Source organism: Dipodomys ordii, unplaced genomic scaffold (genome assembly GCF_000151885.1).
Source record: "Dipodomys ordii isolate 6190 unplaced genomic scaffold, Dord_2.0 Scaffold71, whole genome shotgun sequence".
Classification (NCBI taxonomy): domain Eukaryota; kingdom Metazoa; phylum Chordata; class Mammalia; order Rodentia; family Heteromyidae; genus Dipodomys; species Dipodomys ordii.
Window position 1 is genome coordinate 3,229,639 of NW_012267287.1, and position 23,458 is coordinate 3,253,096.

The following is a 23,458-nucleotide window of genomic DNA, read 5'->3' on the forward strand; positions in this document are numbered from 1 at the left end:
CCAAAAAAAAAAAAAGGTACATCTACAGATGCCTGCAAACAGGCATGAAGTTTATGATAGAAGTTTGGGGTAGCTGGGTGCCAGTGGCTCACACCTGTAAGCCTAGCTACTCAGGAGGCTGAGATCTGAGGATTGCAGTTCAAAGCCAGCCTGGGCAGGAAACTCCGTGAAACTCTTATCTCCAATAAACCACTAGAAAAAAACCGGAAGTGGCGCTGTGGCTCAAGCGGTAGAGCACTAGCTTTGAGCTGAAGAGCTGAGGGACAATGCCCAAGCCCAAAGTTCAAGCCCCACGACCAAAAAACAAAAGCACTGATTGTAATGTGAACACCTGTATACATATATTAAGAACCAATGAGTAGGTTTGATGGTATCTTAATTAGAATTCAATAGACATCTTTAAAAAGCAATAGGATTAAACCAGAGATTGAGCCTGGCCAGCAGGAATAAGGAAGGTCTTGTTAGAAAATGTATCCAGGGCTGTGTAGCTCGGTGACAAGAATGCTTGCCTAGCATGCATGAGGCCCTGGGTTCAATCCCCAATACCATCACCACCACCATCACCAAAAAACAATCATGCATTAATACACCTGAGGAAAGGAACATGACTAGGTAGCAATGCTAGTTTGTACTTTACGCTGAAGAGCTGTTCTGAGGCATTCGATGTACAGTGCACCTTCCAAATGGCTGGTGCTTTAGCAACGGACAAGTGCAATGAGAGTGGTGACATGTAACCACTGTCCACCCAAGGGGTGCAAATCCATGTGTGTATTCAATCCATTGTCCTTTGAGCTCTTGCCAGGGCTTGGAAGCAATGTGAGAAGGCTGAATGGCAGTTTTCAGTTTTCACCTCCACTGCATCCTTACAGACACTCCTGCCTGCCTCTCAGCCACAGCCAGGCCCTGCGCCCTCTCCCCCAGCACTAGACCCCAGGTTCCTGGCTGCACTCACTGTGGTTGCTGACTATAAAACCTCAGACTGGGCTGAAGGCCGGTGAGGCACAGCGGGGAAGGCACTCAAGCACCCGTGGAATCAGCGTGTCATATGAATCTGTTCTGCCTGCCTGCTTTCTACCCAGCAAGCCATCAGAGTGCTCGGCCTGAGGAACCAAGAGGAAGACAATCCCTGCCCTGAATCACTCACAGAGCAGCAAAGAGACAGTGTTGCTGCTGTATGGAGGCTCGGTGGCTTACAGGGACAGCTGAGGTTAGGGAGGGGGGCCCAGTGGGCACCTGGCTAGCCTGGAAGGTGAATGATGCCTTTCTGGAAATAAAGCCCAGCCTTCAGAGACAGGAGCACATCGCATCATCTGGATCCATCATCGGGATCCCCATCCCAACACCTAGTGCTCCATGCGTTCCAAGTCATCCAATGTGTGCCAGCATAAGGAGTTCACAGATTCACTACAGTTAAACATAGGAGAGATGAGCCTTCACTATGTGATAAATAGCAGTAAGCCATGTTTCCCAAGACATATATATGCCTCTTCCGCCTCTTCTGGCAGGCTGTAACCTGCAGCTGCTACTTGAACAACAGTTGCTAACTTGTATTTTAGAATTGAGCACTGGTTACAAAATCTTAACTACACATTACACCATGTGATGACAGGTTGATTTTTCCTAATTTTGAAACATAAAGAAGTCATCAAAAGAGATTCCCTCCTCCTTGGACTGCACATCTATCTTACTCCACAAAAAGAATTTTCACCAAGCACTGTGGCTCATGCTTGGAATCCTAGCTACTCAGGAGGCTGAGAACTGAGGGTGTGGGTTTAAAGCCAGCCTTGGTGGGAAGTCCAGAAGAAGGTGCTTCCTTGTCTGCCCCATTACCTGGTACACTTTATCTTTCTCCACTAAGCACCATGTCAGCTGTGGCTGCTCTCTATCTATACCTGTTCTCTGCCAGGTGGAGAACATCCTCTTTTTTTTTACTACTTGGCTGAGTTAAAAAAAAAAAACACAGAAATAAACACTGAATTTTACCATCTGCATTTTCTGCCTCAACTGACAGATGTGCTACTCTTTAGATCAGTAATGACTTTCAAATGGGGAGCTGGCTTGCTTTCCCAGGACACACAGCATTGAGCCCATGTATTGCTTTTGTTCTTTTTCTTTTCTTTCCTTTTTTTTTTGGTCATGGGGTTTGAACTCAGGACCTGGGTATGTCCCTGAGCTCTTTCGCTCAAGGCTAGTGCTCTACCACTTTGAGCTACAGCACCACTTCCAGTTTTCTGGTGGTTTATTGGAGATAAGTTGGTTAATTGGGATAGGCTAGCTTTGAACCATGATCTTCAGATCTCAGCATCCTGAGTAGCTAGGGACTACAGGCCACTGGCACCCAGCTGCTTTTGTTCTTTTTAAACAAAATCTTGGATCCCATCTACTATGTTGAGGTTGTGAATAAGTGTCTTCACATTTGTCTTTCTGGTACTGAGTTTGTCTTCCTTTGCTGACAGGGTAACACTGGCCTCATAAAATGAGTCATGGAGTATTCTCTCCTCTTCTAAACTCCTCTTCAGAATTCATCAGTAAAAGCAGGTAGGGCTGGACACACACACACACACACAGACACACACACACACACACACACACACACACACACACTGTGAGAGAGAATGTGTGCATGCATGTGAGCCACAGCTTCACTTTTGGTTTTTTAGTGGTTAACTGGGGATAAGAGGCTCAGACTTGGGGCTGAGAAGGTGGCTCAGTGGTAGAGCGCTTGCCTTGCATGCCTGAGGCCCTGGGTTCAATTCCTCAGTACCACATAAGCAGTTTTCCTTCATCTGAGAATACCTGTAGTTCACTTTCATTCCCAATACACAATTCTGGGTGTAAAGCTCTTTTCTTTCAGCACTCTAAAAATGCCGTTTCCCTTCCTATTGGCCTCTGTGGGCTTCTGATGAGAAATTAATTCATTCACATTATTATTCCTCAATAAATAATGCATTATTTTCCTCTGGTTCCTTATAAGATGTTTTTGTCTTTATCTTCAGCAAATTTGTTATGATTTGTCAAGCTGTGACTTTCCAGGGTGCATCTCTTTGGAGGTTACTTAATTTCCTAAATTTGTAGGTTTATGTCTTTCATTCAGCCATTAATCAGTCCACTATTTTTTGGTATCACATTCTTTCTCATTTTCCTCTGAGACGCCTCCTCTTCTTCGTCCTCCCCTTTTTCCGCTGTGATCATTCAGACTGGGTAATTTTTGATGTATCTTGAAGTTCAATCGCTCCTTTTCTAGCAGGCCCACTCCACAATGGGGCCAGTCCAGTTAGCTATTTCAGTTATCTCAGGTTTCAATTTAAAACTTTCCATGTATGGGGCTTGGAATATACCTTAGCACTGGAGCATTTTCTAAGCATATGTGAGGGCTTGAGCTTGATCTCCTGCACCCAAACAAACAAACAAATCCATGTAGTTTTCTGCACCCAAACAAACAAACAAATCCATGTAGTTTTCTGTTGATTAGTATTTTCTATCTTCCCAATCCCCTTTGCTTGAATTCCCATGGCTTGAATTCAGGGCCTCATGTACTCCTGCTCAACTTACTTGCTCATGGCTGGTACTCCACCACTTGAGTCATACCAACAGTCCAGCACTTTGCTGGTTAATTGGAAATGGAGACTCTCAGACTTTTCTGCATGAGCCAGCTTTATCTTCCCAACTCAAGCAAGTTTTCCCTTATTTGTGGGAACATTTTTTAAAAATAACAGCTGCTTTTAAAGTATTGGATACTGCCAACATCTAAGTAATCTTTAGATTGGTATTTGATGGTTGCCAAGACAATCCTAGTTCATAGAAAATTTCTAGAAATTTTGGACACTGTTATGAGACTCTGATCTAGGTCTGAGCACTGACATAGTTGTCTTTGAAGCAAGTAATCCCTTGGATTCCTGACAAGTTCCAACCAGTCTTCTGTGAGCTGAAAAAATAAAGTACTCAGCAGTCTCTGGTAGGCTGAGCATGTACACCATGTGCGCAGGCACGCCACCCAGTGGCCCGTTAGGATCCGCATGGTCTCCCCAAGCTCAGCTCTGGCATCCATGTATGCTACTTAAGGTAGACTCCACTTGCTGACGACGGCATGACAGGAAACACGGGAGTTCATTAACAACCTTAAAGGGGCATTTTCCTGAACTTCTCTTTACAATCTTCCCTGTGCTTTCTGGTTCCCGAGTCTTCCCCTTCCTGCTTAGTCACATAAACTGTGTGCTCATCAGAGCGAGGTGAGAACGAGACAACACGCAGAGGTGCACCCACCTAGGCAGGCTCTTCTCACTAGCTTGCTGTCCCTCAGCGTTAGTTCCTGCCCGCCTGCTGCTACTGCCATGCTGTCTACCGCCCAGCCTGAAGAGCTAAGGAAGAAATGAAGAGGACAGCGTCTGCCTCTGCTGCGGGACCCACTGCTCAGACCGGCCTACAGAGCCGTTCCTGGCAATCCCTGTCGCCAGCCTTGGCTGCCTACACTCAGGCTGGGTTGTCAATAAGGGACAAATCCGTAAGCTCAGCATCAATTCAGCAGTATGTCAATCCTTGTCCTTCCCAGCCCCCTGCCACCAGCCCCTCAAGAAGCAGCTCTGGGCACTCTACTCAGGCTCTGAGGCCGCATTCACTGGAGGTAGGTTGGGATGTACTGAGGAACTGGGACCTGCTCGTTTATTTCTGTAAGTTTGTCTAAATCCACATTTCAAAGACATAGGGGGTCCATGAAAACAAAGGTAGTTTCTCTCCTGTTCAAGGAGTATACTATGCCTAAGGCCTACGACTAGTTATACCACTGAGCACCTGATCTATCTTTCTGCCATGCGTGATGCGCTGTGACTTTCTGAATATCCCAGACTTCTCAGAATGCAGACTGAGGGCCGTGAATGTCCCTTTGAGAGCCCCTGAATTTCCGGGGCTCTTCAAGATCTAAGATTGGGGGCTGGGAAGGTGGCTCAGTGGTAGAGCGCTTGCCTTGCATGCATGAGGCCCTGGGTTCGATTCCTCAGCACCACATAAGCAAAAAAGAAAAAAGCCGGAAGTGGCATTGTGGCTCAAGTGGTAGAGCGCTAGCCTTGAGCTGAGGGACAGCGCCCAGGCCCAGAGTTCAGGCCCTACGACCAGACCCCCCAAAAAAAAAGATCTGAGATTGTCTTGAAATTCCAGAAGGCCATCAAAGACATTCCCAGTGACACAGATCCACCCAGAGCAGGCCACGGACTCAACGTGGCTCACGTGACCCTTTTATCCAAGACACTGGACAGACAAGCCTGTCCCTCCCTGCAGTTATCATTGCCGCAATCAGCAGCTGCCCCAGAGTCCGGCCAGGGCCTAAATGTTCTCTTTACCTCGTTTCTTGACTGTCAAGCCTGTGGATACAGAACTATGTCTAAAAGACTCACAAACGTGTGAAAACACCTCTCAGTTTCCAACCCTGAGCCTCTGACATCTGCTCAACAGCTTCAAGGTCTAAAGGCCTCTCAGGCCAATGAGTTCACACGGGTCCCAACCTGAGACAGGGGGTGGGGGGGTGACTAGTGGAGGCCCGGTCTCTGAAGACTCGGGTCTGGCTGGGATATCCAAGGGAGTGGCATGGTACAGGCATGCCTGACAACGGCCTCTAGAAACTTACAGGGTGGAGATGAAGGACAGGGCAAACGAAATGGGAAGCAGAGAGTAGGAGGCCAGGAGGGGCAGGAGTGAGCAGCTGACACTGTGCTGTGGATAGGCGCCCAAAGACCAGGGCCGGGACAAGCTGACCCTCTGCGTGGGGCGACTGGCAGCCACATGAAAAACCTGACTTCGGAGAACAGTGCTCAGTGGTGTCAAAACTCCCTCTCCTCCACAGCATTTATCACCGCAACGACACACATGTTAAAATATCTCTCCTTGATCCATGGCCTTTCATTGCAATTCCAGAATGGAGATACTGAACAGCTGTAGAGCAAATGAAAGGGCCAAGAGGCCCAAGGAAGAAGGTCCTCTCTGCACACAGGGCAAAGGACTGACTCCAAGGAGGGCAGCACGACCCAGCTGAGCCTCAGCCCATGAAAACTCATGTGCGGAGGCCTGAGGCCGCACGCTTCCCATACAGCCCCCCGCCCCCCGCCACATCCCTCCCCCCATTCTCCAGATTGTCTCCAGGCCACCATCAGGGACTGAAGCTTGCATGCCGGTGTGCTATGGACCCTTCACAGCCCGTGGGAGCGGAGAGGACTATTTTCTCCTGTAATGTCCCACTCTCCCTCCTTGCACATTAATGGCTCCTGAAGCTGAGCATGTACTAGGAATGACTGCAGAGCCATTACACTATGGCTTTGGATCCCAGCGTCTGGGTTAGTTAGTGTGTTGGTGTCAGAGCCAAGGACTTGCATTTCTCACACATGTTAAGTGATAAAAGATATGTCCATCTGGCAACCTGCTTCAAGAACCACAGCTTTAGGCCGGGCGCTGGTGACCACATCTGTCATCCTAACTACTCAGGAGGCTGAGATCTGAGGATCGTGGTCCAAAGCCAGTCTAGGTTGGAAAATCGGTGAGTCTTATCTCTGATTAACCACCAAACAGCCAAAGGTGGAGTTGTGGCTCAAGTGGTAGAGTAGCAGTCTTATGTAAAAGCTAGGAGACAAGTCTGGCATTGGTAGCTCATGCCTGTAATCCTAGCTACTCAGGAGACTGAGATCTGAGAATCATGGTTCAAAGCCAGCCTGGGCAAGAAACTCCATGAGACTCTTTTTTTTTTTTTTTGCTTTTTTTTCTTATGTGGTGCTGAGGAATCGAACCCAGGGCCTCATGCATGCAAGGCAAGCGCTCTACCACTGAGCCACCTTCCCAGCCCTCCATGAGACTCTTATCTCCAGTAAACCACTCAGAAAACCAGAAGTGGCGCTGTGGCTCAAGTGGTAGAGTGCTCACCTTGAGCTGAAGAGCTGAGGGCCAATGCCCAGGCCCAGAGTTCAAGCCCCAGGACTGACAAGAAAGAAAGAAAGAAAGAAAAAGAAAGAAAGAAAGAAAGAAAGAAAGAAAGAAAGAAAGAAAGAAAGAAAGAAGGAAAGAAAGACAGCTAGGGGATAGTGTTCAGGCCCTGATTACAAGCCCCAGTACCAACACACACACACACACACACACACACACACACACACGCACGCACACGCACACATACACACACACACACCATTTGTGTGATGCATTTACCTTTGGCCACTGCTACTCCCCTGCAAAGAAACTCTCCATGAATTATAAAATAAGCCGACAGAAAACATGACTTAATTTAAAAACATTTTAAGAAATGTGAAAAGATAACAAAGTAACATTGCAACATTTCCCCCAAAACTGAACTGTAGAGGCCCAAGATAAGAGCGTGGTCCAGGTGGCGCAAGGCAGACACCCAGGGCCATGGAGTCACCACTGAACCTACTTCTAAACTAGACTCACCACGGCCACTCCTTCACGAACTCTGAACCACAAGTACCAGACCCTGCGTAAACACATTATCATATACTCTTCTCCCTCCCGGGCGGGGGGGGGGGGGGGGCGGGCAGTCCAGAGAGTGGGTATTATCCATTTATCAGAAGGAAACAGAGAAGAAACAACCGGCCCCAGGCTATCTAGAGAAATGAGCGAGGCTGAAAAGCCCAGAGCTGTCGGCTCTGTGCTCACCCATCCCCTAGCTTGACCACAGGCTCTGGGGACACAGGCACGGCCTGGCTGCTTCTGTGATGTGGTGCCAGCCAGAGCCCTGGCCCCAGCGCGGCATAGGGTCTGCGAACAGGCTGACGGGGTCTGCAGACGGCCTCAGCCCTGTCCTCCCACCTGGTGTGTGTTTCCCGTAGCTGAGAGCTGGCTCGTCACAGGAGGGGACAAGAGAGCACAACACTCCTACAGCCCTGGCTACCTCACTAGATTCCACGCACACACACCACGTACTGACTCACTTGAGTGCTCCATCCTGGAAATCGGTGCCACTGCTCTGAATAGAGAATGAGGCTCAGAGAGGTTAAGTAACACCTAAAATCACACAGCCAGACTCCAAAGTCTGTTTTCTTTTCTTTTCTTTTTCTGGTTCTGGGGCTTGAACTCAAGATTTCTTGCTCTTGTTTGGCTTTTCCACTCAAGGTGGTGCTCTACTACTTGAGCCACACCACTTAGCTTTTTGCTAATTACTAAAGATAAAAAGTCTCTTAGATTTGTCTTCAAACCACAATTCTCAGATCTCACCCTTCTGAGTAGCTAGGATTATAGACAGGAGCTCCTGGCACCCAACTCTAAGTCTATATTCTCAAAAGCACTACATGTTATAATAATAATAATAACTTTGTTTTTCTTTTTGGTCCGGTCGTGGGGCCTGAACTCTGGGCCTGGGTGCTGTCCCTCAGCTCTTCAGCTCAAGGCTAGTGCTCTACCACTTGAGCCACAGCGCCATTTCCGGCTTTTTTCTTTTTTGCTTATGTGGTGCTGAGGAATCGAACCCAGGGCCTTACACATGCAAGGCAAGCGCTCTACCACTGAGCCACCTTCCCAGCCCTATTATTATTATTATTGTGGCAAGAAGGAAAAGGAATGAAGCATTTCCCGAAGGCTTTATGCTTTAGCTCCTACTGGAGCTCTATCACCCTCTCCGACCACAAGTGTAGACGCAGAGCAGGAGCAGTGGGAGCAGAGGGCAGTGGCACAGCCGCCGCAGGCCTGGTACCCAAAGCATCCCCCTCAGTGCAGGCCTGACCCTAAATCCCTCTCAGGCTTTGTCAACGCGGAGCAGGACCGGAGAGATGAGAGGGCCAGAGACACAAACAGAGGCACAAGGGCTGCAGGCCGGATTGTGTGACCAGTACAGGTACTGTTGCGGTCTTTATTATTGATGACCAAAGCCAGATGGTCTTTTCTGCAGTATCGTGTTACTACACAATCAGCCAGCTAGTCATTTCAGTTCATTAAAAAAAATAAATAAGATAAAGGAAAAGGAAATAGCAGGGCACTAAAAAAAAAACCACAGAATTTTAAGCATGAGGCAAGTGATATTAATAAGTCAAGGGAACATCTGCTTAGTGTAATTGTTACTTCTTAAAATAGTTTCTTTAAAAAGTCTACAATAGTTTGCTTGATTAATAAGTCTATACAATGATTTAAATCCAAAAGTAACAACCTACTAAAATGTATTCCCACACTGATTTGCTCGGTGAGTCAACAATTCTACGGAATTGTAGACAGTATTCAAAACAAATTAAATTTGCTTAGGGATGGAAATGGCGCTCTGGGGGGGCCTGTCTGCTCCTTCCCCCCACCCTCAGCATCCACACCCAGCAGGTCCTCGGGCCCTCTGGGCTCACTCTGCGCCCACAGTAAGCTCCGCAGGGCCAGACCCCACTACCTCTCTGGTGGACTCAGAGAAAACTCACTGTCCTCAGCAAAGGCCAGCCGCACGTCAGCGCTGACGGCAGTACACCCACAGGCCCTGTCGACAGCTTCTTCCTCACTCACAGTGCCCAATACCTTCCCAGCCCACAGTGAGGCCCCAGAGCCCGAGTCTGGGTCTACCTCTGCCACTCCCTAGCTGCAGGGCAGTGTGTGAAGATAACAACAATCCTCTCTTCCTCCTGGGGTTGCTGGAGTTTTAAATAGACTAGAAATACAAACACTCTATCTTGTAAAGCCAGTGCCCAGATATCACATGGTACCAGATCCCCGCATGGACATCAAGTGCCAGTGTGGCCTCAAAGAGAAGGCCACACCTCCTTCCCACTGCCTCCCTGAGGGCCTGTGCCCTGAGGGCCTGTGCACAGATGGGTCTGGAGTACTGCTCCGGAGCACAGGCTCTGCTCTTCCTCTCAGCCCCGGCCAGTGCTGAGGCCTAGCATTTCGTTGGTACTAAAGGCTGTTTACTGAATGACTTGCCAGGGAAGAGAAACCTGAGGCTACAAAGGAAGCAGTTGGGAGCCAACAACGGGCTCCCAAGATGCCAGGGTAGTAGGTTCGGGTCCTAGGAGGCGGCACAGGACTGCCCACGCACAGAGAACACAGCATCTGGCAGCACCCTCCTCTCCGCTGTCATCCCCACACAGGGAGCAAGGCTGGTAGTGGTGATGCTGCTGTGGCCTGGCTTCGTCCTAAGCTCCAGCCCCCAAGCAGACACAACCTAAGAGTGTGCAAGGGAAAGGGTCTGCGGAGGCTGGAGAAGGCCAGCCTGGCCTGGCCTGCCTGTCCCAGAGCAACACGAAGGGAAGGCTAAGACATCCATAGGAATACTTTAATATCAAACATAATAAAAATTTGGCGATGAACACATTTCCAAGTGTCATTGGAAACACTGATTAGTTAATGAAGTTACAAATACTTAAAGCTCAGCTTTGACAACCCATCTTTCGTATATATACATATACATATATATACATATATATATATACATATACATAATACACACACACACACACACACACACACACACACACACACACACACACACACACACACACACACACACACACACACACACACATATATATATAAAGCTGTCAGAATGAAAAGGGCTAAATTCACTCACATTCTGTCCAGACCTGAGTTTTAGGAATGAGACACACAGGAATACAAAGAGGTTCCCCACTCCAAAGCCTCGGCAAAGGTCACCTCCACACGGTCCACCACAAATGCTGACCCCACACACCAGCCGGACGCTGGTTCCCAGCCCAGTATACCTTTTGTATTCTCTTTGAATCTTTCTGAGCATTCTCTCGGAGTGGAACTTTTCCAAATAACTTCCATCCCAAGTCTCTTTGTCTGTCAAATCTTGCATTGTGTTTTCTAGCAAGCAAATTCCTATAGGAAGAAAATAAAAGGGTTAGGGAGCTTCTGGGTGCTTAGAGAAACAGCAGGACAGCTAAGTCACTGATTAAAAAAAAACAAGCAACCTTCCTTTCTGAGGTAGGACACGGTGAGTCACCTACTTGAATTCTTCAGACCTGACTTTCACAGACAGAGAATTAAGCAGCAAGAGAACCAGAAATAAACTTCTTGTTATTCAATGGTTACATGTAAAAATTCCATAATTTAGAATAAGGAAATGTGTTAAATGATAACAAAGTGTATGAGAAAAAGCTAGCCAAATCAAACTGAACTCTGGCTCAACCATTTAACAAGTTGTATGATGCTGTGACAGTTTCCTGTGTTTCCGTGACCCACAAGGTTGTGATACAAATTGAGGTCTCAGGTTCACAGTGTTCACCATCAGACCCTCTACAAGGCAAATGAGATGGTGAGGTGGTGGCTATTACGTCTTCTTTTCTGACAACATGGAAACAAAAAGTCCAACTGGCAGTAGGAATAAGCAATATGGAGATGCAATTTCAACTACAGGCGCAATCAGTGTGTGTGTGTGTGTGTGTGTGTCTGTGTGTGTGTCTGCGTGTGTGTGTGTGTCTGTGTGTGTGTCTGTGTGTGTATGTGTGTGTGTCTGTGTGTGTCTGTGTGTGTGTCTGTGTGTGTATGTGTGTGTCTGTGTGTATGTGTCTGCATGTGTGTGTCTGTGTGTGTGTCTGTGTGTGTGTTTGTGTGTCTGCGTGTCTGTGTGTGTGTCTGTGTGTCTGTGTCTGTGTGTCTGTGTGTCTTTGTGTCTCTGTGTGTGTGTGTCTGCGTGTCTGTGTGTGTATGTGTGTCTGTGTGTGTATGTGTGTGTATGGTGTGTGTGTGTCTGTGTGTGTATGTGTGTGCGTGTCTGTGTGTCTGTGTGTGTCTTTGTGTGTGTGTGTGTGTGTGTGTCTGCGTGTCTGTCTGTGTGTGTGTGTGTGTCATGGGGCCTGAACTCTGGGCCTGGGCACTGTCCCTCAGCTTTCTACCGCTGAGTCATCTTCCCAGCCTGTGCAATCAGTGTGTGTCTGTGTGTGTGTGTGTCTGTGTGTCTGCGTGTGTGTGTGTGTGTCTGTGTGTGTGTGTCTGTGTGTGTGTGTGTCTGCGTGTCTGTGTGTGTGTGTGTGTGTCATGGGGCCTGAACTCTGGGCCTGGGCGCTGTCCCTCAGCTTTCTACCACTGAGCCATCTTCCCAGCCTGTGCAATCAGTGTGTGTGTGTGTGTGTGTGTCTGCGTGTCTATGTGTGTGTGTGTGTCTGCGTGTCTGTGTGTGTGTGTGTGTGTCTGCATGTCTGTCTGTGTGTGTGTGTGTCATGGGGTCTGAACTCTGGGCCTGGGCACTGTCCCTCAGCTTTCTACCACTGAGCCATCTTCCCAGCCTGTGCAATCAGTGTGTGTGTGTGTGTGTGTCTGTGTGTGTGTGTGTCTGCGTGTCTGTGTGTGTGTGTCATGGGGCCTGAACTCTGGGCCTGGGCACTGTCCCTCAGCTTTCTACCGCTGAGCCATCTTCCCAGCCTGTGCAATCAGTTTAAACAAATGGTCTCTAGGAGTCTCCAGAAGCTCCCAATGAACATGAAGCGCCTCCCTGGACAACAGGAAGTGCTCCAGGAAGACAAAGGCTTGTCTGCTGCGGAGGCCCCACTGCCAATCTGGAGCAATTTAATCATCAAAATAATGAAAACTGGCACGGGTGGCTCACGCCTGTAATCGTAGCTCCTCAGGAGGCTGAGATCCGAGAATCGCAGCTCAAAGCCAGCCCAGGCAAGAAAGTTGGTGGGGCTCTGTTAGTCTAATAAGCTAAACTATAGGAAAGGAGCTTATTGGACTAACAGACTCTTATCTCCAAATAATCACCAGAAAACTAGGAGTGGCACTGTGGCTCAAAGGGGGAAGAGTGTTAGCCTTGAGCTCAGGGACAGCAACCAGGCCAAGTTCAAGCCCCCAATGACAAAATAAAAAAAGAGAATGGTGCAGTAAAAAACTCATCAAATAAAACAGAAATCTTTGGGCACAGGAGAGACAAATAAGCAAACATAACCAGTGGAGGAGGAAAAGCTTTGAGAGGGAGGCACTGGTAACATACTACTGCCATGCCAGCATAGTTGGAAGCTGGATGCAAGAGGCCTTTTATTTTTAACACAGCTTAAAAATAACTCCTAAAAATGGTGACTTGCAAAGTCAGCTTACTTTACCCTGGAGAAACTTAGGGGACACCATCTTGTCACAATGGCAAGAACATGACTAACACGCACACCCGGCCACCCAGGGTGAAGACTAAGGAGACACCGAGGCCTGCCAGCACTCAGAGCTCACTTGCAGCGGCCTTTGGACGGGGCAAGAGCCCTGGGAAAGAAGGGGCCCGCGTGCGAGACCCCTTTGCTTTGCACCTCTTCCTCCATCATAGGAGGAGGAGCACTTGCTCTTGGCAGAGACAGTGACTGACTTAAGACAGCGCCAAGGACTCAGAGCCTCAGGCCAGTCTGCCTGGGCAGACCACCAAGCAGAGCAACAGCGCTTGCCCACGACCCTGGCCTCCAGCCCACACAGGCTCAGGCCAAACTGTCCACAGAGGGTTGTGGGGGCCACCGTGGACTCAGGGCCACAAAGCCCACCACACGCACACGGAGAGCTCATCTCTCAGCTCACAGGCTGCTGCCACAGGCTCGTCTTCACTACCTGCTTCTCCCCAGATGCCATTTATCTCCTGCTCCACGGAGGCGGTGGGCAGCCAGGGGCAGGAAGGCGAAGGGCCATGTTTACTCAGTCCTCTAGGCATCTGCCTCTCTCCAAAAGGGCATCAGCCTTGGCCAGAAGCTCCTGTGCAGGCTGGGACCATGTAGGAGTGCCAAGACACCTGGCCTCCCAGCTGCCACACTTCCTGAGGGACTCAGCCACATCCAATGACAAAAAAAAAAGGGTGGCGGGGGGGGGGGCAGTCATGGTCTGTAAAAACCTTTGGCCTCTTCCCAGGTTAGCGCCGAACCTCTCCCATCTGTGACACACGCCTGCTGGCCTGGGTGCAGCTCCACCCTTTCTTCGGCTGTCCCTCATGTATAGTTTCAGATCTGTCTCGTGCTGGGACTCTGCCAGGCACCAACTGCACCACCTGAGCCACAGCTCAGGTACAAATGGCTGCCACCTCGCTGGAGCCTAAGCAGGTTACAGAGAAGGGACAGTGGAGAGCTGGCCCCGGAGGGTCACTCAGCACGTGGGGTATGGCCTCGGGGGTGCACTACCCATCACCGCGGGCTTCCTAGAGGCTGAGCCTTGCCCCAAACTGAACGCACAGAGCAGCAGAACCCCAGCCTTTACAGCACACAGGGACCAAAGAGCAAGCAGGCCCAGGAGTGCCAAGAGGTACGCAGAGCTGGACCCTCACCCTGCCCCACCCTCAGAGCCACGGCCTCAGTGCCACTTCCATCCCCCTGATTCGGTTTGACGATGAGAGGAGCGCAGTGCGCAGGCCTGCTACCCGCTCACCAACCCAGTGCCGTCCACACTGCGGACACATCCACGGTGTCTAGGACCCAGATCATGAAACACACAGGTGAGCCCCAGGAAGCCCAGCAGCTATCTGCCTGCTGAGCGGGGGGGTGATGCCGCAAAGACCAGAAGGTTCTCTCCAGCCCTGAGAGGAAGGGAGCCTGAGGGTTAGCAGCAGCTCCCCACAATTGTGAGGAGGCGGGGCCGGTTGTTAGTGCCCTTGCCTTCAGCTGCCTCCTAGAGCCACTGGAACGGGTTCTCCAGGGACAGAGTGAGGAGAGAGCCACCCGGAGAAGCGGCTGGCAGGGCGCGCAGGCCCAGTGCTCACTGAGAGGGCGGCACAGGCCGCACAGGATGCACAGAGGTCAGTCAGCATGACCTGCCGCGGGGAGCTCAGAGCCCAGCAGCAGAAGCCGGCCCCGCCACGGGGCCAGCTCACCCTTGCAGGGGGCAGCGTGGCTTACTAACCACAGGAGCACTGGCCCAGCCCAGCAAGAGGCAATTCAACCAGACCTGCAAAGCAGCCAGCACCCCCTGACTTTGCATGACCCAGCCTCAGCAACACGCCCTCCTCCGAGGAGCACAGCGACGCCGAGAGCTGCTCTACTTCTACCGCCAGCCTAGAGCAGGTGCCAGCAAGAGGACCCGGCTTCAGGGGCTTCCACCCCGGACCTTCATGCAGCAAACGGGCTTCAGGGGCTGCCACCCCGGACCTTCATGCAGCAAACAGGTGCCATATTGGCTGGCAAGTTCCACCTTCTCTTGTTCAAACACATACTGACCTAGATAGCAATGACCTGACCTAGTGCATGTTGACCCCACAGGCACTGCTCCAGGACAGAGCTCCTGCTCCAGACAGTACCCTCAGCTCCCAGGTGACAGCCTGGTAAGGTGGCACATTCCCTAGGCTGCCCCCTGAGACGCATTCCAGGCAAGGCCAGCACGCAAAGGAGTGTGTTGCAGTGGACGCGGCCCATGAGTGCCTCCATTTCTTCCTGGTATGAATGCAGAATGGCTGGCCTTCACCCTCAAGGGGACACATGCAGCAGCATGGATAACTGCGGCCTGCTCCTGCTCTGTCTCCAACTCCTGAGGAACAGCCCAGCCTGGCAGGGGACATGAGGGGGAGGGGCAAAAAGGCAGCAAAGACCCCTGCTGGGAGAGCTTGCTACCCACATTCCTGCATCCTCTGCTTCCAGCAAATCCAGGGGTGAGGCAGAATGGGCCTTCCTAGTGGGAATTCCTGAGCCCACCACACTCCCTGTCCACCCATGCCAGCAGCTCAGACTCCTATCTGCATCAAGAAAGCCACAGAGTCACCTCCTCCTGACACATTTGGCTGAGAGCTGAACACAGAGTGACATGAAGACCACCAGCCACACTGGCGCTGCTCGGGGTGCGGAGGGGTCACTCGCCGACCACGGGCTATAGCTGGGCCAGCTGTGCCCTCTGCAGAGCAGCCGCCCAGGGCCAGCGACTCCCCACAAAGCTTGCATCTATACATGGAACTCACTTCTCCTACGGCTAACGCACGTCTCCTGCAGCTGTGCTGCGCAGCCCTGGGCCGGGGGTGCTCAGAGACCACAGGCCAGCAGCCCACATGTTCTAGCGCCACAGTGTGAACTATTTGTCAAACATGTTTTCAATCTAGCAATCATGCAAACCTGGGTTTCTGGCCTATCGAAGTATCACAATGGGCCAAACCTGCAGGACAGTAAGCCACCACAGAGCTGCAGTGCAGTGGGTGCTCTGTCCCGTACAGCCCTTCACTCCATGCTTTGCTGCATCTGTGATGCCAACATCTCCCGACCTGGGTGCCAGGGAGGCCTCTAAGAATTTAGGGAATCTAAGGGGAAACAAAGCTTACTTATGAACACAAAATCGGGGACACGTGAGGGCATTGGCAGCAGAGGCTGTGTGTCCAGAGGACGAGACGCCAGCAGGGCTCACAGGCCAAGTCCCTGCCACACAGGGACAGTGTCACCGCCGGAGAGGAATGCCTTTCCCTCTCGATTCCAACAACTGAGATGCTCTCTGACAACAAAACACAGCAGTGCCGCACCTGGGTCTGGGCTACCAGGGCGACACAGCACCTGCTCACAGGTGCTCACCGAAGGCAGGGTACAATGTCACCTGTGCCTCAGAGGCCGCCCTTGCCAGGGTGCCAGGCTCCGGAGCCACGCCCTGCTCCCGCCACTTACCGCAAGGAGGCAGTGCCTACAGCAGGCCTTGGCACACATCCAGCACTCAAATGTGTGCAACCAAAGCTTTTCCAAGGAATCCCTTGCAACTGGAGAACAGCTGTGCCCCGTGAGATGCAGAGCTGCTGGCAGAGCTGGTGGGTAAGCCACAGGGAACGTGCTGTGGCAGGTTCCGCCAGCCACACTCTCCTCAGGGGTTTCTTAGCAATCCTGCGAGTCTAAGAATGAACCTCAAAGCCCTCGGCCTCAGGACACCACACACCTGAGCTCCGAATCATAATTACTTGGAGTTTCTTGCTCTTTTCCTCTTTAGTCTCGTGTACAGCAATCTGTTTGCAACTTGATCAGACACAACCTGAACAGACCATGAGGTAACTTCTGGACCATCTTCTAAATCCCAGCTACAGGTCACCTGCCAGGCGGGACTGCAGCAAGCACTCATCATCAGTCTACAGCCTCCTCCCAACAACCCTAGGAGAAAAGCACGCATAGCCCAGGAGGAAGTCACCGAGCCTGGCATCTATCTGGGACAGAGATGGCAAAACCAAGAGCAGGCCAGGTGCCAGTGGCTCACGCCTGTCATCCTAACGACTCAGGAGGCTGAGATCTGAGGCTGGCAGTTCAAAGCCAGCCCAGGCAGGAAACGCTGTGAGACTCTTATCTCCAATGAAACACCAGAAAACTGGAAGTGGTGCTGTGGCTCAAGCGCCTTGCTTGAGCTGAAGAGCTGAGGGACAGCGCCCAGGCCCAGAGTTCAAGCCCCATAACTGACTGGAAAAAAAAAAAAAAAACAAAAGCAGTTCCTGGCAGGCCTGTTTGCGATATCTGTTTCTACCCCTGGAGCTGGACATGTGTCAGCCTCTGTCTTTTCCCTGGAACAAAGGTTCTACCTCACCCATCACAGAGAGGCCAAACAAAGCTGAGCTCTTCACAGTACAAGTCCTGTGTGATCAGATCCTACCAGCTCCCCAGGAACTAGGAAGTGAGAATGACACTGAGATCTTTTACTGTGAAGTAAACACCAGACACGCACATACACAAGCACCAGCCCAGAGACCCCTGGCCCCGGCGGGATCTTGTCACACCAGAGGGAAAAACTGCCTGACCAAGGGCAACAGGTGAAATCAAACCAAGAAGTAAGGCAGCAGCCATAGCACGAGAACCCACCTGTCCATGAACAGCAGGAGTGCGGGAGAGACAGCCATGGTGTCTACTGGGACCGCGAAGCTCTGGGGGGCCGGGTGCTGGGGCGCCACATTCCTGGCAAGTCACAGTGCCAGGGACAAGCTGGGAGGCTTCCTCCCGCCCACAGGGCCTGAAGGTGAAGGCACACAGAATGAAGATCGGCTGGAAGGGCAGGGGCGGGGCCAAAGAGGAGGGGCAGCAGAGCGGGTGCCCCGGTTCCTGGGCCAGGGTGCAGACTCCAGCACAAGCTGTGATAGGATGGGCACACTGGTCACGACGCCCACTGGCACCTCCCACTGGGAAGCAAGGCAGCATCGCACCAAGCGCCAGCCCCACCACACCTGTTAAGCACACACCGCGCCGCGCAAGCCATTGCACAGGGGCATAGGGGTGGGTCACACACATGGTCCAAATGCCCACAGAAGCCCCACTGCCAGGTGCTCCCTTGCTCACCACTGCTTTAAAAAGCAACAACAAAACAGATTGGGAGCACAGGCCTATATCTGTAATCCCAGATACCTGGGAGGCAGTAATGGGAGAATTACAGTTCAAGACCAGCCAGGAAGTTACCCAGCCCCTAGGTCAAAGAACAAGAAAGGTAAGGCGGTACCCACTTGTAATCCCAGCTACACAGAAAGTACAGGCAGGAGGATCGCAGCTGAGGCTGGCCAGAACCCAAAGTGCAAAACCATACCTGAAAAATAGTTCAAGCAAAAACAGCTAGAGATAGGGCTCTGGTGTAAACAGCTTTTCTGGCCAGCCCAAGACTCTGTGTTCAAAGTTCAGTATCACCAAAAACAAAAACAAAAAGAAGACCTCACTAGCAAGTTCAAGCCCAGCAAAATGATCATTTTAAGAACACCTGCAGTCTACACACCAAAAATGACCCTAGCCAGGGCCTCTGTGTTTCCAAGTCAGCTCCAGGGCTCTTTAACAGAGAAACCCTGTGTCCGTGTGCTTGTGTGCTAGGATGGCCAGCCCATGGCTGGGTGTGGGAAGAGAAGGGGATGGCTGCCAGGCGTGGGCAGCTCTCACGGGTAATCCTACTCAAGCAGCTGAGAGCTGAGGATCAAGGTTCAAACCTAGCCTGGGCAAACAAATCTAAGAGACTCTTACTCCAATTACCCAAAAAACATGAAGCGGAGGTAAGGCTCAAGTGGTAGTAGGTCAGCCTTGAATAAAAAAGCTAACCAAGCCGGGCGCTGGGGGCTCACGCCTGTCATCCTAGCTACTCAGGAGGCTGAGATCTGAGGATCTCGGTTCAAAGCCAGCCCGGGCAGGAAAGACCCTGAGACTCCTATCTCCAATAAACCACCAGAAAACCGGAAGTGGCGCTGTAGCTCAAGTGGTAGAGCACTCGCCTTGAGCTGAAGAGCTGAGGGACAGCGCCCAGGCCCAGAGTTCAAGCCCCACGACCGCCAAAAAAAAAAAAAAAAAAAGCTAACCAAGAGTTTGAGGCCCTGAGTTCAAGTCCCAGTGTGTGTGTGCATGTGCGCGCGCACATACACACAGAGGACTGTTACTGCTACTTTACACATTTCTGAATTTGTATACGTATGTGTATATATTACTCATAGTTGTTTTTATTTTTAGTTGGTGGTGGGGCTTGAACTCTGGGCCTGGGTGCTCCCTGAGCTCTTAGGCTCAAGGCAAGTGCTCTATCACTTGAGCCACAGCACCACTTCTGGTTTTCTGGTGGTTAATTAGAGATAAGAATCTCACAGACTTTCCTGCCTGGGCTGGCTTCAAACCATGATCCTCAGACCTCAGCCTCCTGAGTAGTAGGTGACAGGTATGAGCCACCGGCACCCGGCTTATAATTTTTTTTTTTAATGATAATCAGTAGAGACAAGGCTGGCCCAGGAGAAGTGCTGTCCATCCATACAAGTAAGTTTGATTAATCGGCAGAGAAAATTTGAGTGGAACTCTGTGGGAACTTAAGACAGGGAAGCACTTCCTGGCTTCCCAGCCCATGGTAAGAGACCAACACAGGCCTTCCTTTGGCTAGAACCAAAAAGAAAGTTCCAGCCTATGCTCATGAATGTAGACATAAAAGTCCCCAACAAGGGGCTGGGAAGGTACTCAGTGGTAGAGTGCTTGCCTTGCATACCTGAGGCCCTGGGTTCGATTCCTCAGCACCACATAAGCAAAAAGAAAAAAAGCCAGAAGTGGCGCTGTGGCTCAAGTGGTAGAGTGCTAGCCTTGGGCTGAAGAGCTGAGGGACAACGCCCAGGCCCAGAGTTCAGGCCCCATGACTAATGAAAAAGGAAAGAAAAGAAAGATTGGGGGCTATGGTGGGGGAAAATCCTACCTGTAATCCTAACTATTTGGGAGGCAGTGGTAGCAAGATAGCAACCCAAGACTGGCCCAAGCCAAAGTATGAGACCCTATCTGAAGAGCAAAGTAAGAAAAAACAATGAACAAGGCAGAGCTCAAGTGGCCCTGAGCTCAAGCCAAAAAGAAAAAAGCCCGAAAGAAATTTTGATCACTAAGAAAACAAAACAAGGCTAGTCAGTGGCTCAAACCTGTCACGAAGGCTAATTTGAAGACAAAGACAAAGAGTATCGTAATTCAAAGCCAGCCTAGCCAAAAGGTTAACAAGATTCCATCTCAACAAACAAGGTAGGTGTAGTGAATTATGCCTGCAATGTCAGCTATGCAGGAAGTGTGGGTAAGAGGCCTGTAGTCCAAAGCCAACCCAGGAAAAAGAGGGCAAAAAGCAAAATACTATCTGAAAAATAACAACCTAAAGCAAAAAAGGCTGAAGGCTTAACTTTTGAGCACTTGCTAGTAAATGTAAGACCCTGAGTTCCAACCCCAGAATAATTAAAAAAAAAAAAAGGAGAGACAGATGATAGACAGACTGACAGATGATAGATAGATAGATTGACAGATGATAGAAACATATATACATTCTGTGGGTATACTCAATCTACACACACACATGGAGAGGACTTGCACTGTGAGTACACGTGGGAAGCAGTCCAGCCCTGACAAGCAGTTGGGCAGCATCTACAAGAGCAGACTCTGAAAGTGCACCCAAGCATATATGTGCAGAGGACTATGATCCATCGGCATGGTCCTTCTCCATGAAAATGCCCAACCCAGGACACAGAGAGTGGTGGGCCTGAGAGTATACTATATGATCTCAAGTCCAAAACTGAAGAGAGCTGGGTCTCAGCAGTCAGTGGGCAGGCGGGCAGGAGCCTCAGCACACAGGTGGGGAGGTCAAGCATTATCAGCTCCAGCCATCTCCTCCGCAGCCTTTCCAGGCGTGGCTGCCCTCCCCACAGTCCCAGGCTCCCAAAGCACTTCCGCCTTCCTCTCCCGCACAGCACTGGCACATTGTGTTTTACCTCCCACCTCCCACAACCTGCTGCCAGAGCTATGCCCACTTAACTCTCTGTGACCCCCACCCCCCAGGCCCAGCACTGCAACCACAGGTCACTCATTAACTAACCCTGAATCGACTCCTCTACCAGTCCCTCACCCGTCCTTACCAAGTTCTTTCTCCCGTCCTCACCAAGGCCCCCTGTTCTCTCACCCGTCCTCACCAAGGCCCCCTGTTCTCTCACCCGTCCTTACCAAGGCCCCCTGTTCTCTCACCCATCCTTACCAAGGCCCCCTATTCTCTCCCGTCCTTACCAAGGCCCCCTGTTCTCTCCGGTCCTTACCAAGGCCCCCTGTTCTCTCTCCCGTCCTTACCAAGGCCCCCTGTTCTCTCACCCATCCTTACCAAGGCCCCCTATTCTCTCCCGTCCTTACCAAGGCCCCCTGTTCTCTCCCGTCCTTACCAAGGCCCCCTGTTCTCTCCGGTCCTCACCAAGGCCCCCTGTTCTTTCTCCCGTCCTTACCAAGGCCCCCTGTTCTCTCACCCATCCTTACCAGGGCCCCCTGTTCTCTCCCGTCCTTACCAAGGCCCCCTGTTCTTTCTCCCGTCCTTACCAAGGCCCCCTGTTCTCTCTCCCTCCCCCACCTCCTTGCGTCTCCCCAAACTCCTGTCATGTAAACACAGGAAGGAGAAGTGTGTGGGGCTTGGGTGTTCCACAAGAAGAGAGAAAAGGTAGAGCAAAAATGTCCAGGTAGCTTAACATGAACCATTACTGAGGCAAAATACGAAAGTATTCTTAATTTCCAAATAAATACTGAAAAAAAAAAGAGGGGAAGGAGACAGAGCCATTAACAGGCTGGAGGCCCACAGGACAGGGACCACCTTCCAGGGAAGGAACATACTGTGTCCCTTCATCCCAGAAACCCTGAGGAGTAAAGATCTGGATCCCAGCGTTGAGAGCACAACTAGAGTCCAGGTGCTGTGGTTCACGCCTGTAATCCTAGCTACTCAGGAGGCTGAGATCTGAGGATCACGGTCCAAAACCAGCCCGGGCAGGAAAGTCTGTGAGACTCTTATCTCCACTGAACTACAAAAAGCCAGAAGTGGAGCTCAAATGGTAGAGCACTAGCCTTAAGCACAGAAGTTCAGGAACAGGGTGCTGGGAAGGTGGCTCAGTGGTAGAGTGCTTGCCTTGCATGCATGAGGCCCTGGGTTCGATTCCTCAGCACCACATAAGCAAAAAAAAAAAGAAGTAGTAGTTCAGGAACAGGGCCCAGGCCCAGAGTTCAAGCCCCAGGACAAGGAAAAAAAAAAAAAAGGGTACCTGGAATGTGGACTCCAGCAGAGCACGGCTCAGGTGCCAGCTCCACCTCCCACTGCCAGGGCTTGGGTCCGCCAGGGTTCTGTATTAATAAGTAACACGAAGGAAGGGCGGTTTATTAACCTCAAAACACCAAGGGTCTCATCTCAGTGTTATGCACATTCACATATGCTGTTTACTCAGTAAATACTCACTGAGAATCAACTGCACCCTGGGCACCGTGCCACACCTGGGGAGCACCACCATTGAAAGGTAGTCCCCTTCTCAAGTGACGTGGGTAAGCCTCCATCCTTCATGATGTTCTCAAAGATGGGGAAATTCCAAGGTTTGACCTTGTCTGACATCATGCCACAAAGAGAAAGCTGGAGCTGGACTTCAATCCGAAAGAGAAGCTGGAGCAAGTGGGTCTGTTCTCAGGAGCGCTGGAAAGTCCTGACGCCCATGTCTTGCCCAAACCAATTACCATCAACTTCTGAGGGCAGCAGTTATCAACAGCTGGTTGAGAAGTAACTTTATTTGTATTTTTTTTTCTTTTTGGTGATACAAGAGTGCAAACTCAGGGCTTGCTAGACAGGTGCGCTACCACTTAAGTCATGCCCCCAGCCCTTTAGGCTCTGGTTATTTATGAGATAGGGTCTCACTTTTTGCCCAAGCCATCCTGGACCACATTCATCCTAATTATGTTTCCTATGTACCTAGGATGGCCAACACAGCACCACGCCCCTCTTTTACTACAGAGATGGAGGTCGTGAGAACTTTTTGCCCAAGCTGGTCACAGTCCCCCCCAATCTCAGACTCGCAGCGGCTCAGATTACAGGCATGAGCCACCATGCCCAGCTTGTTACATTTTTTTCAATGCTGGGCAAGGGTCCTATCACTGAGCTTCTCCCCTAACATGAACTGCTTAAAGCACCCCAGAAACTCTACTGTGCAGATCTTTGCTCCTTAACCAACAGATGGATTCCTTCTTAAACACCTCATTTCTTTTTTGTTGTTTGTTTGGGTCCGGTTGTGGGGTCTGAACTCTGGGCCTGGGCGCTGTCCCTCAGCTCTTCAGCTCAAGGCTAGCGCTCTACCAATTGAGCCACAGTGCCACTTCCGGCTTTTTTCTTTTTG

The 23,458-nt window shown here is 50.8% G+C and overlaps 1 protein-coding gene across 3 annotated transcripts in view; it reads right to left on the bottom strand.

The window, feature by feature from the left end:
- Positions 1-17,841, bottom strand: part of Tbc1d14 (TBC1 domain family, member 14) — a 62,264-nt gene extending 44,423 nt beyond the window's left edge. For all 3 annotated transcript variants that reach the window (XM_013023940.1, XM_013023939.1, XM_013023938.1), the window contains exons 1-2: positions 17,673-17,841; positions 10,674-10,794 (exon numbers count right to left, since the gene is read on the bottom strand). In XM_013023940.1, the coding sequence (XP_012879394.1) occupies positions 10,674-10,794; positions 17,673-17,710 (159 nt within the window). In that variant the 5' untranslated portion in view covers positions 17,711-17,841. The remainder of the gene's footprint in view (positions 1-10,673; positions 10,795-17,672) is intronic.
- Between the last annotated feature and the right edge of the window lie 5,617 nt (positions 17,842-23,458).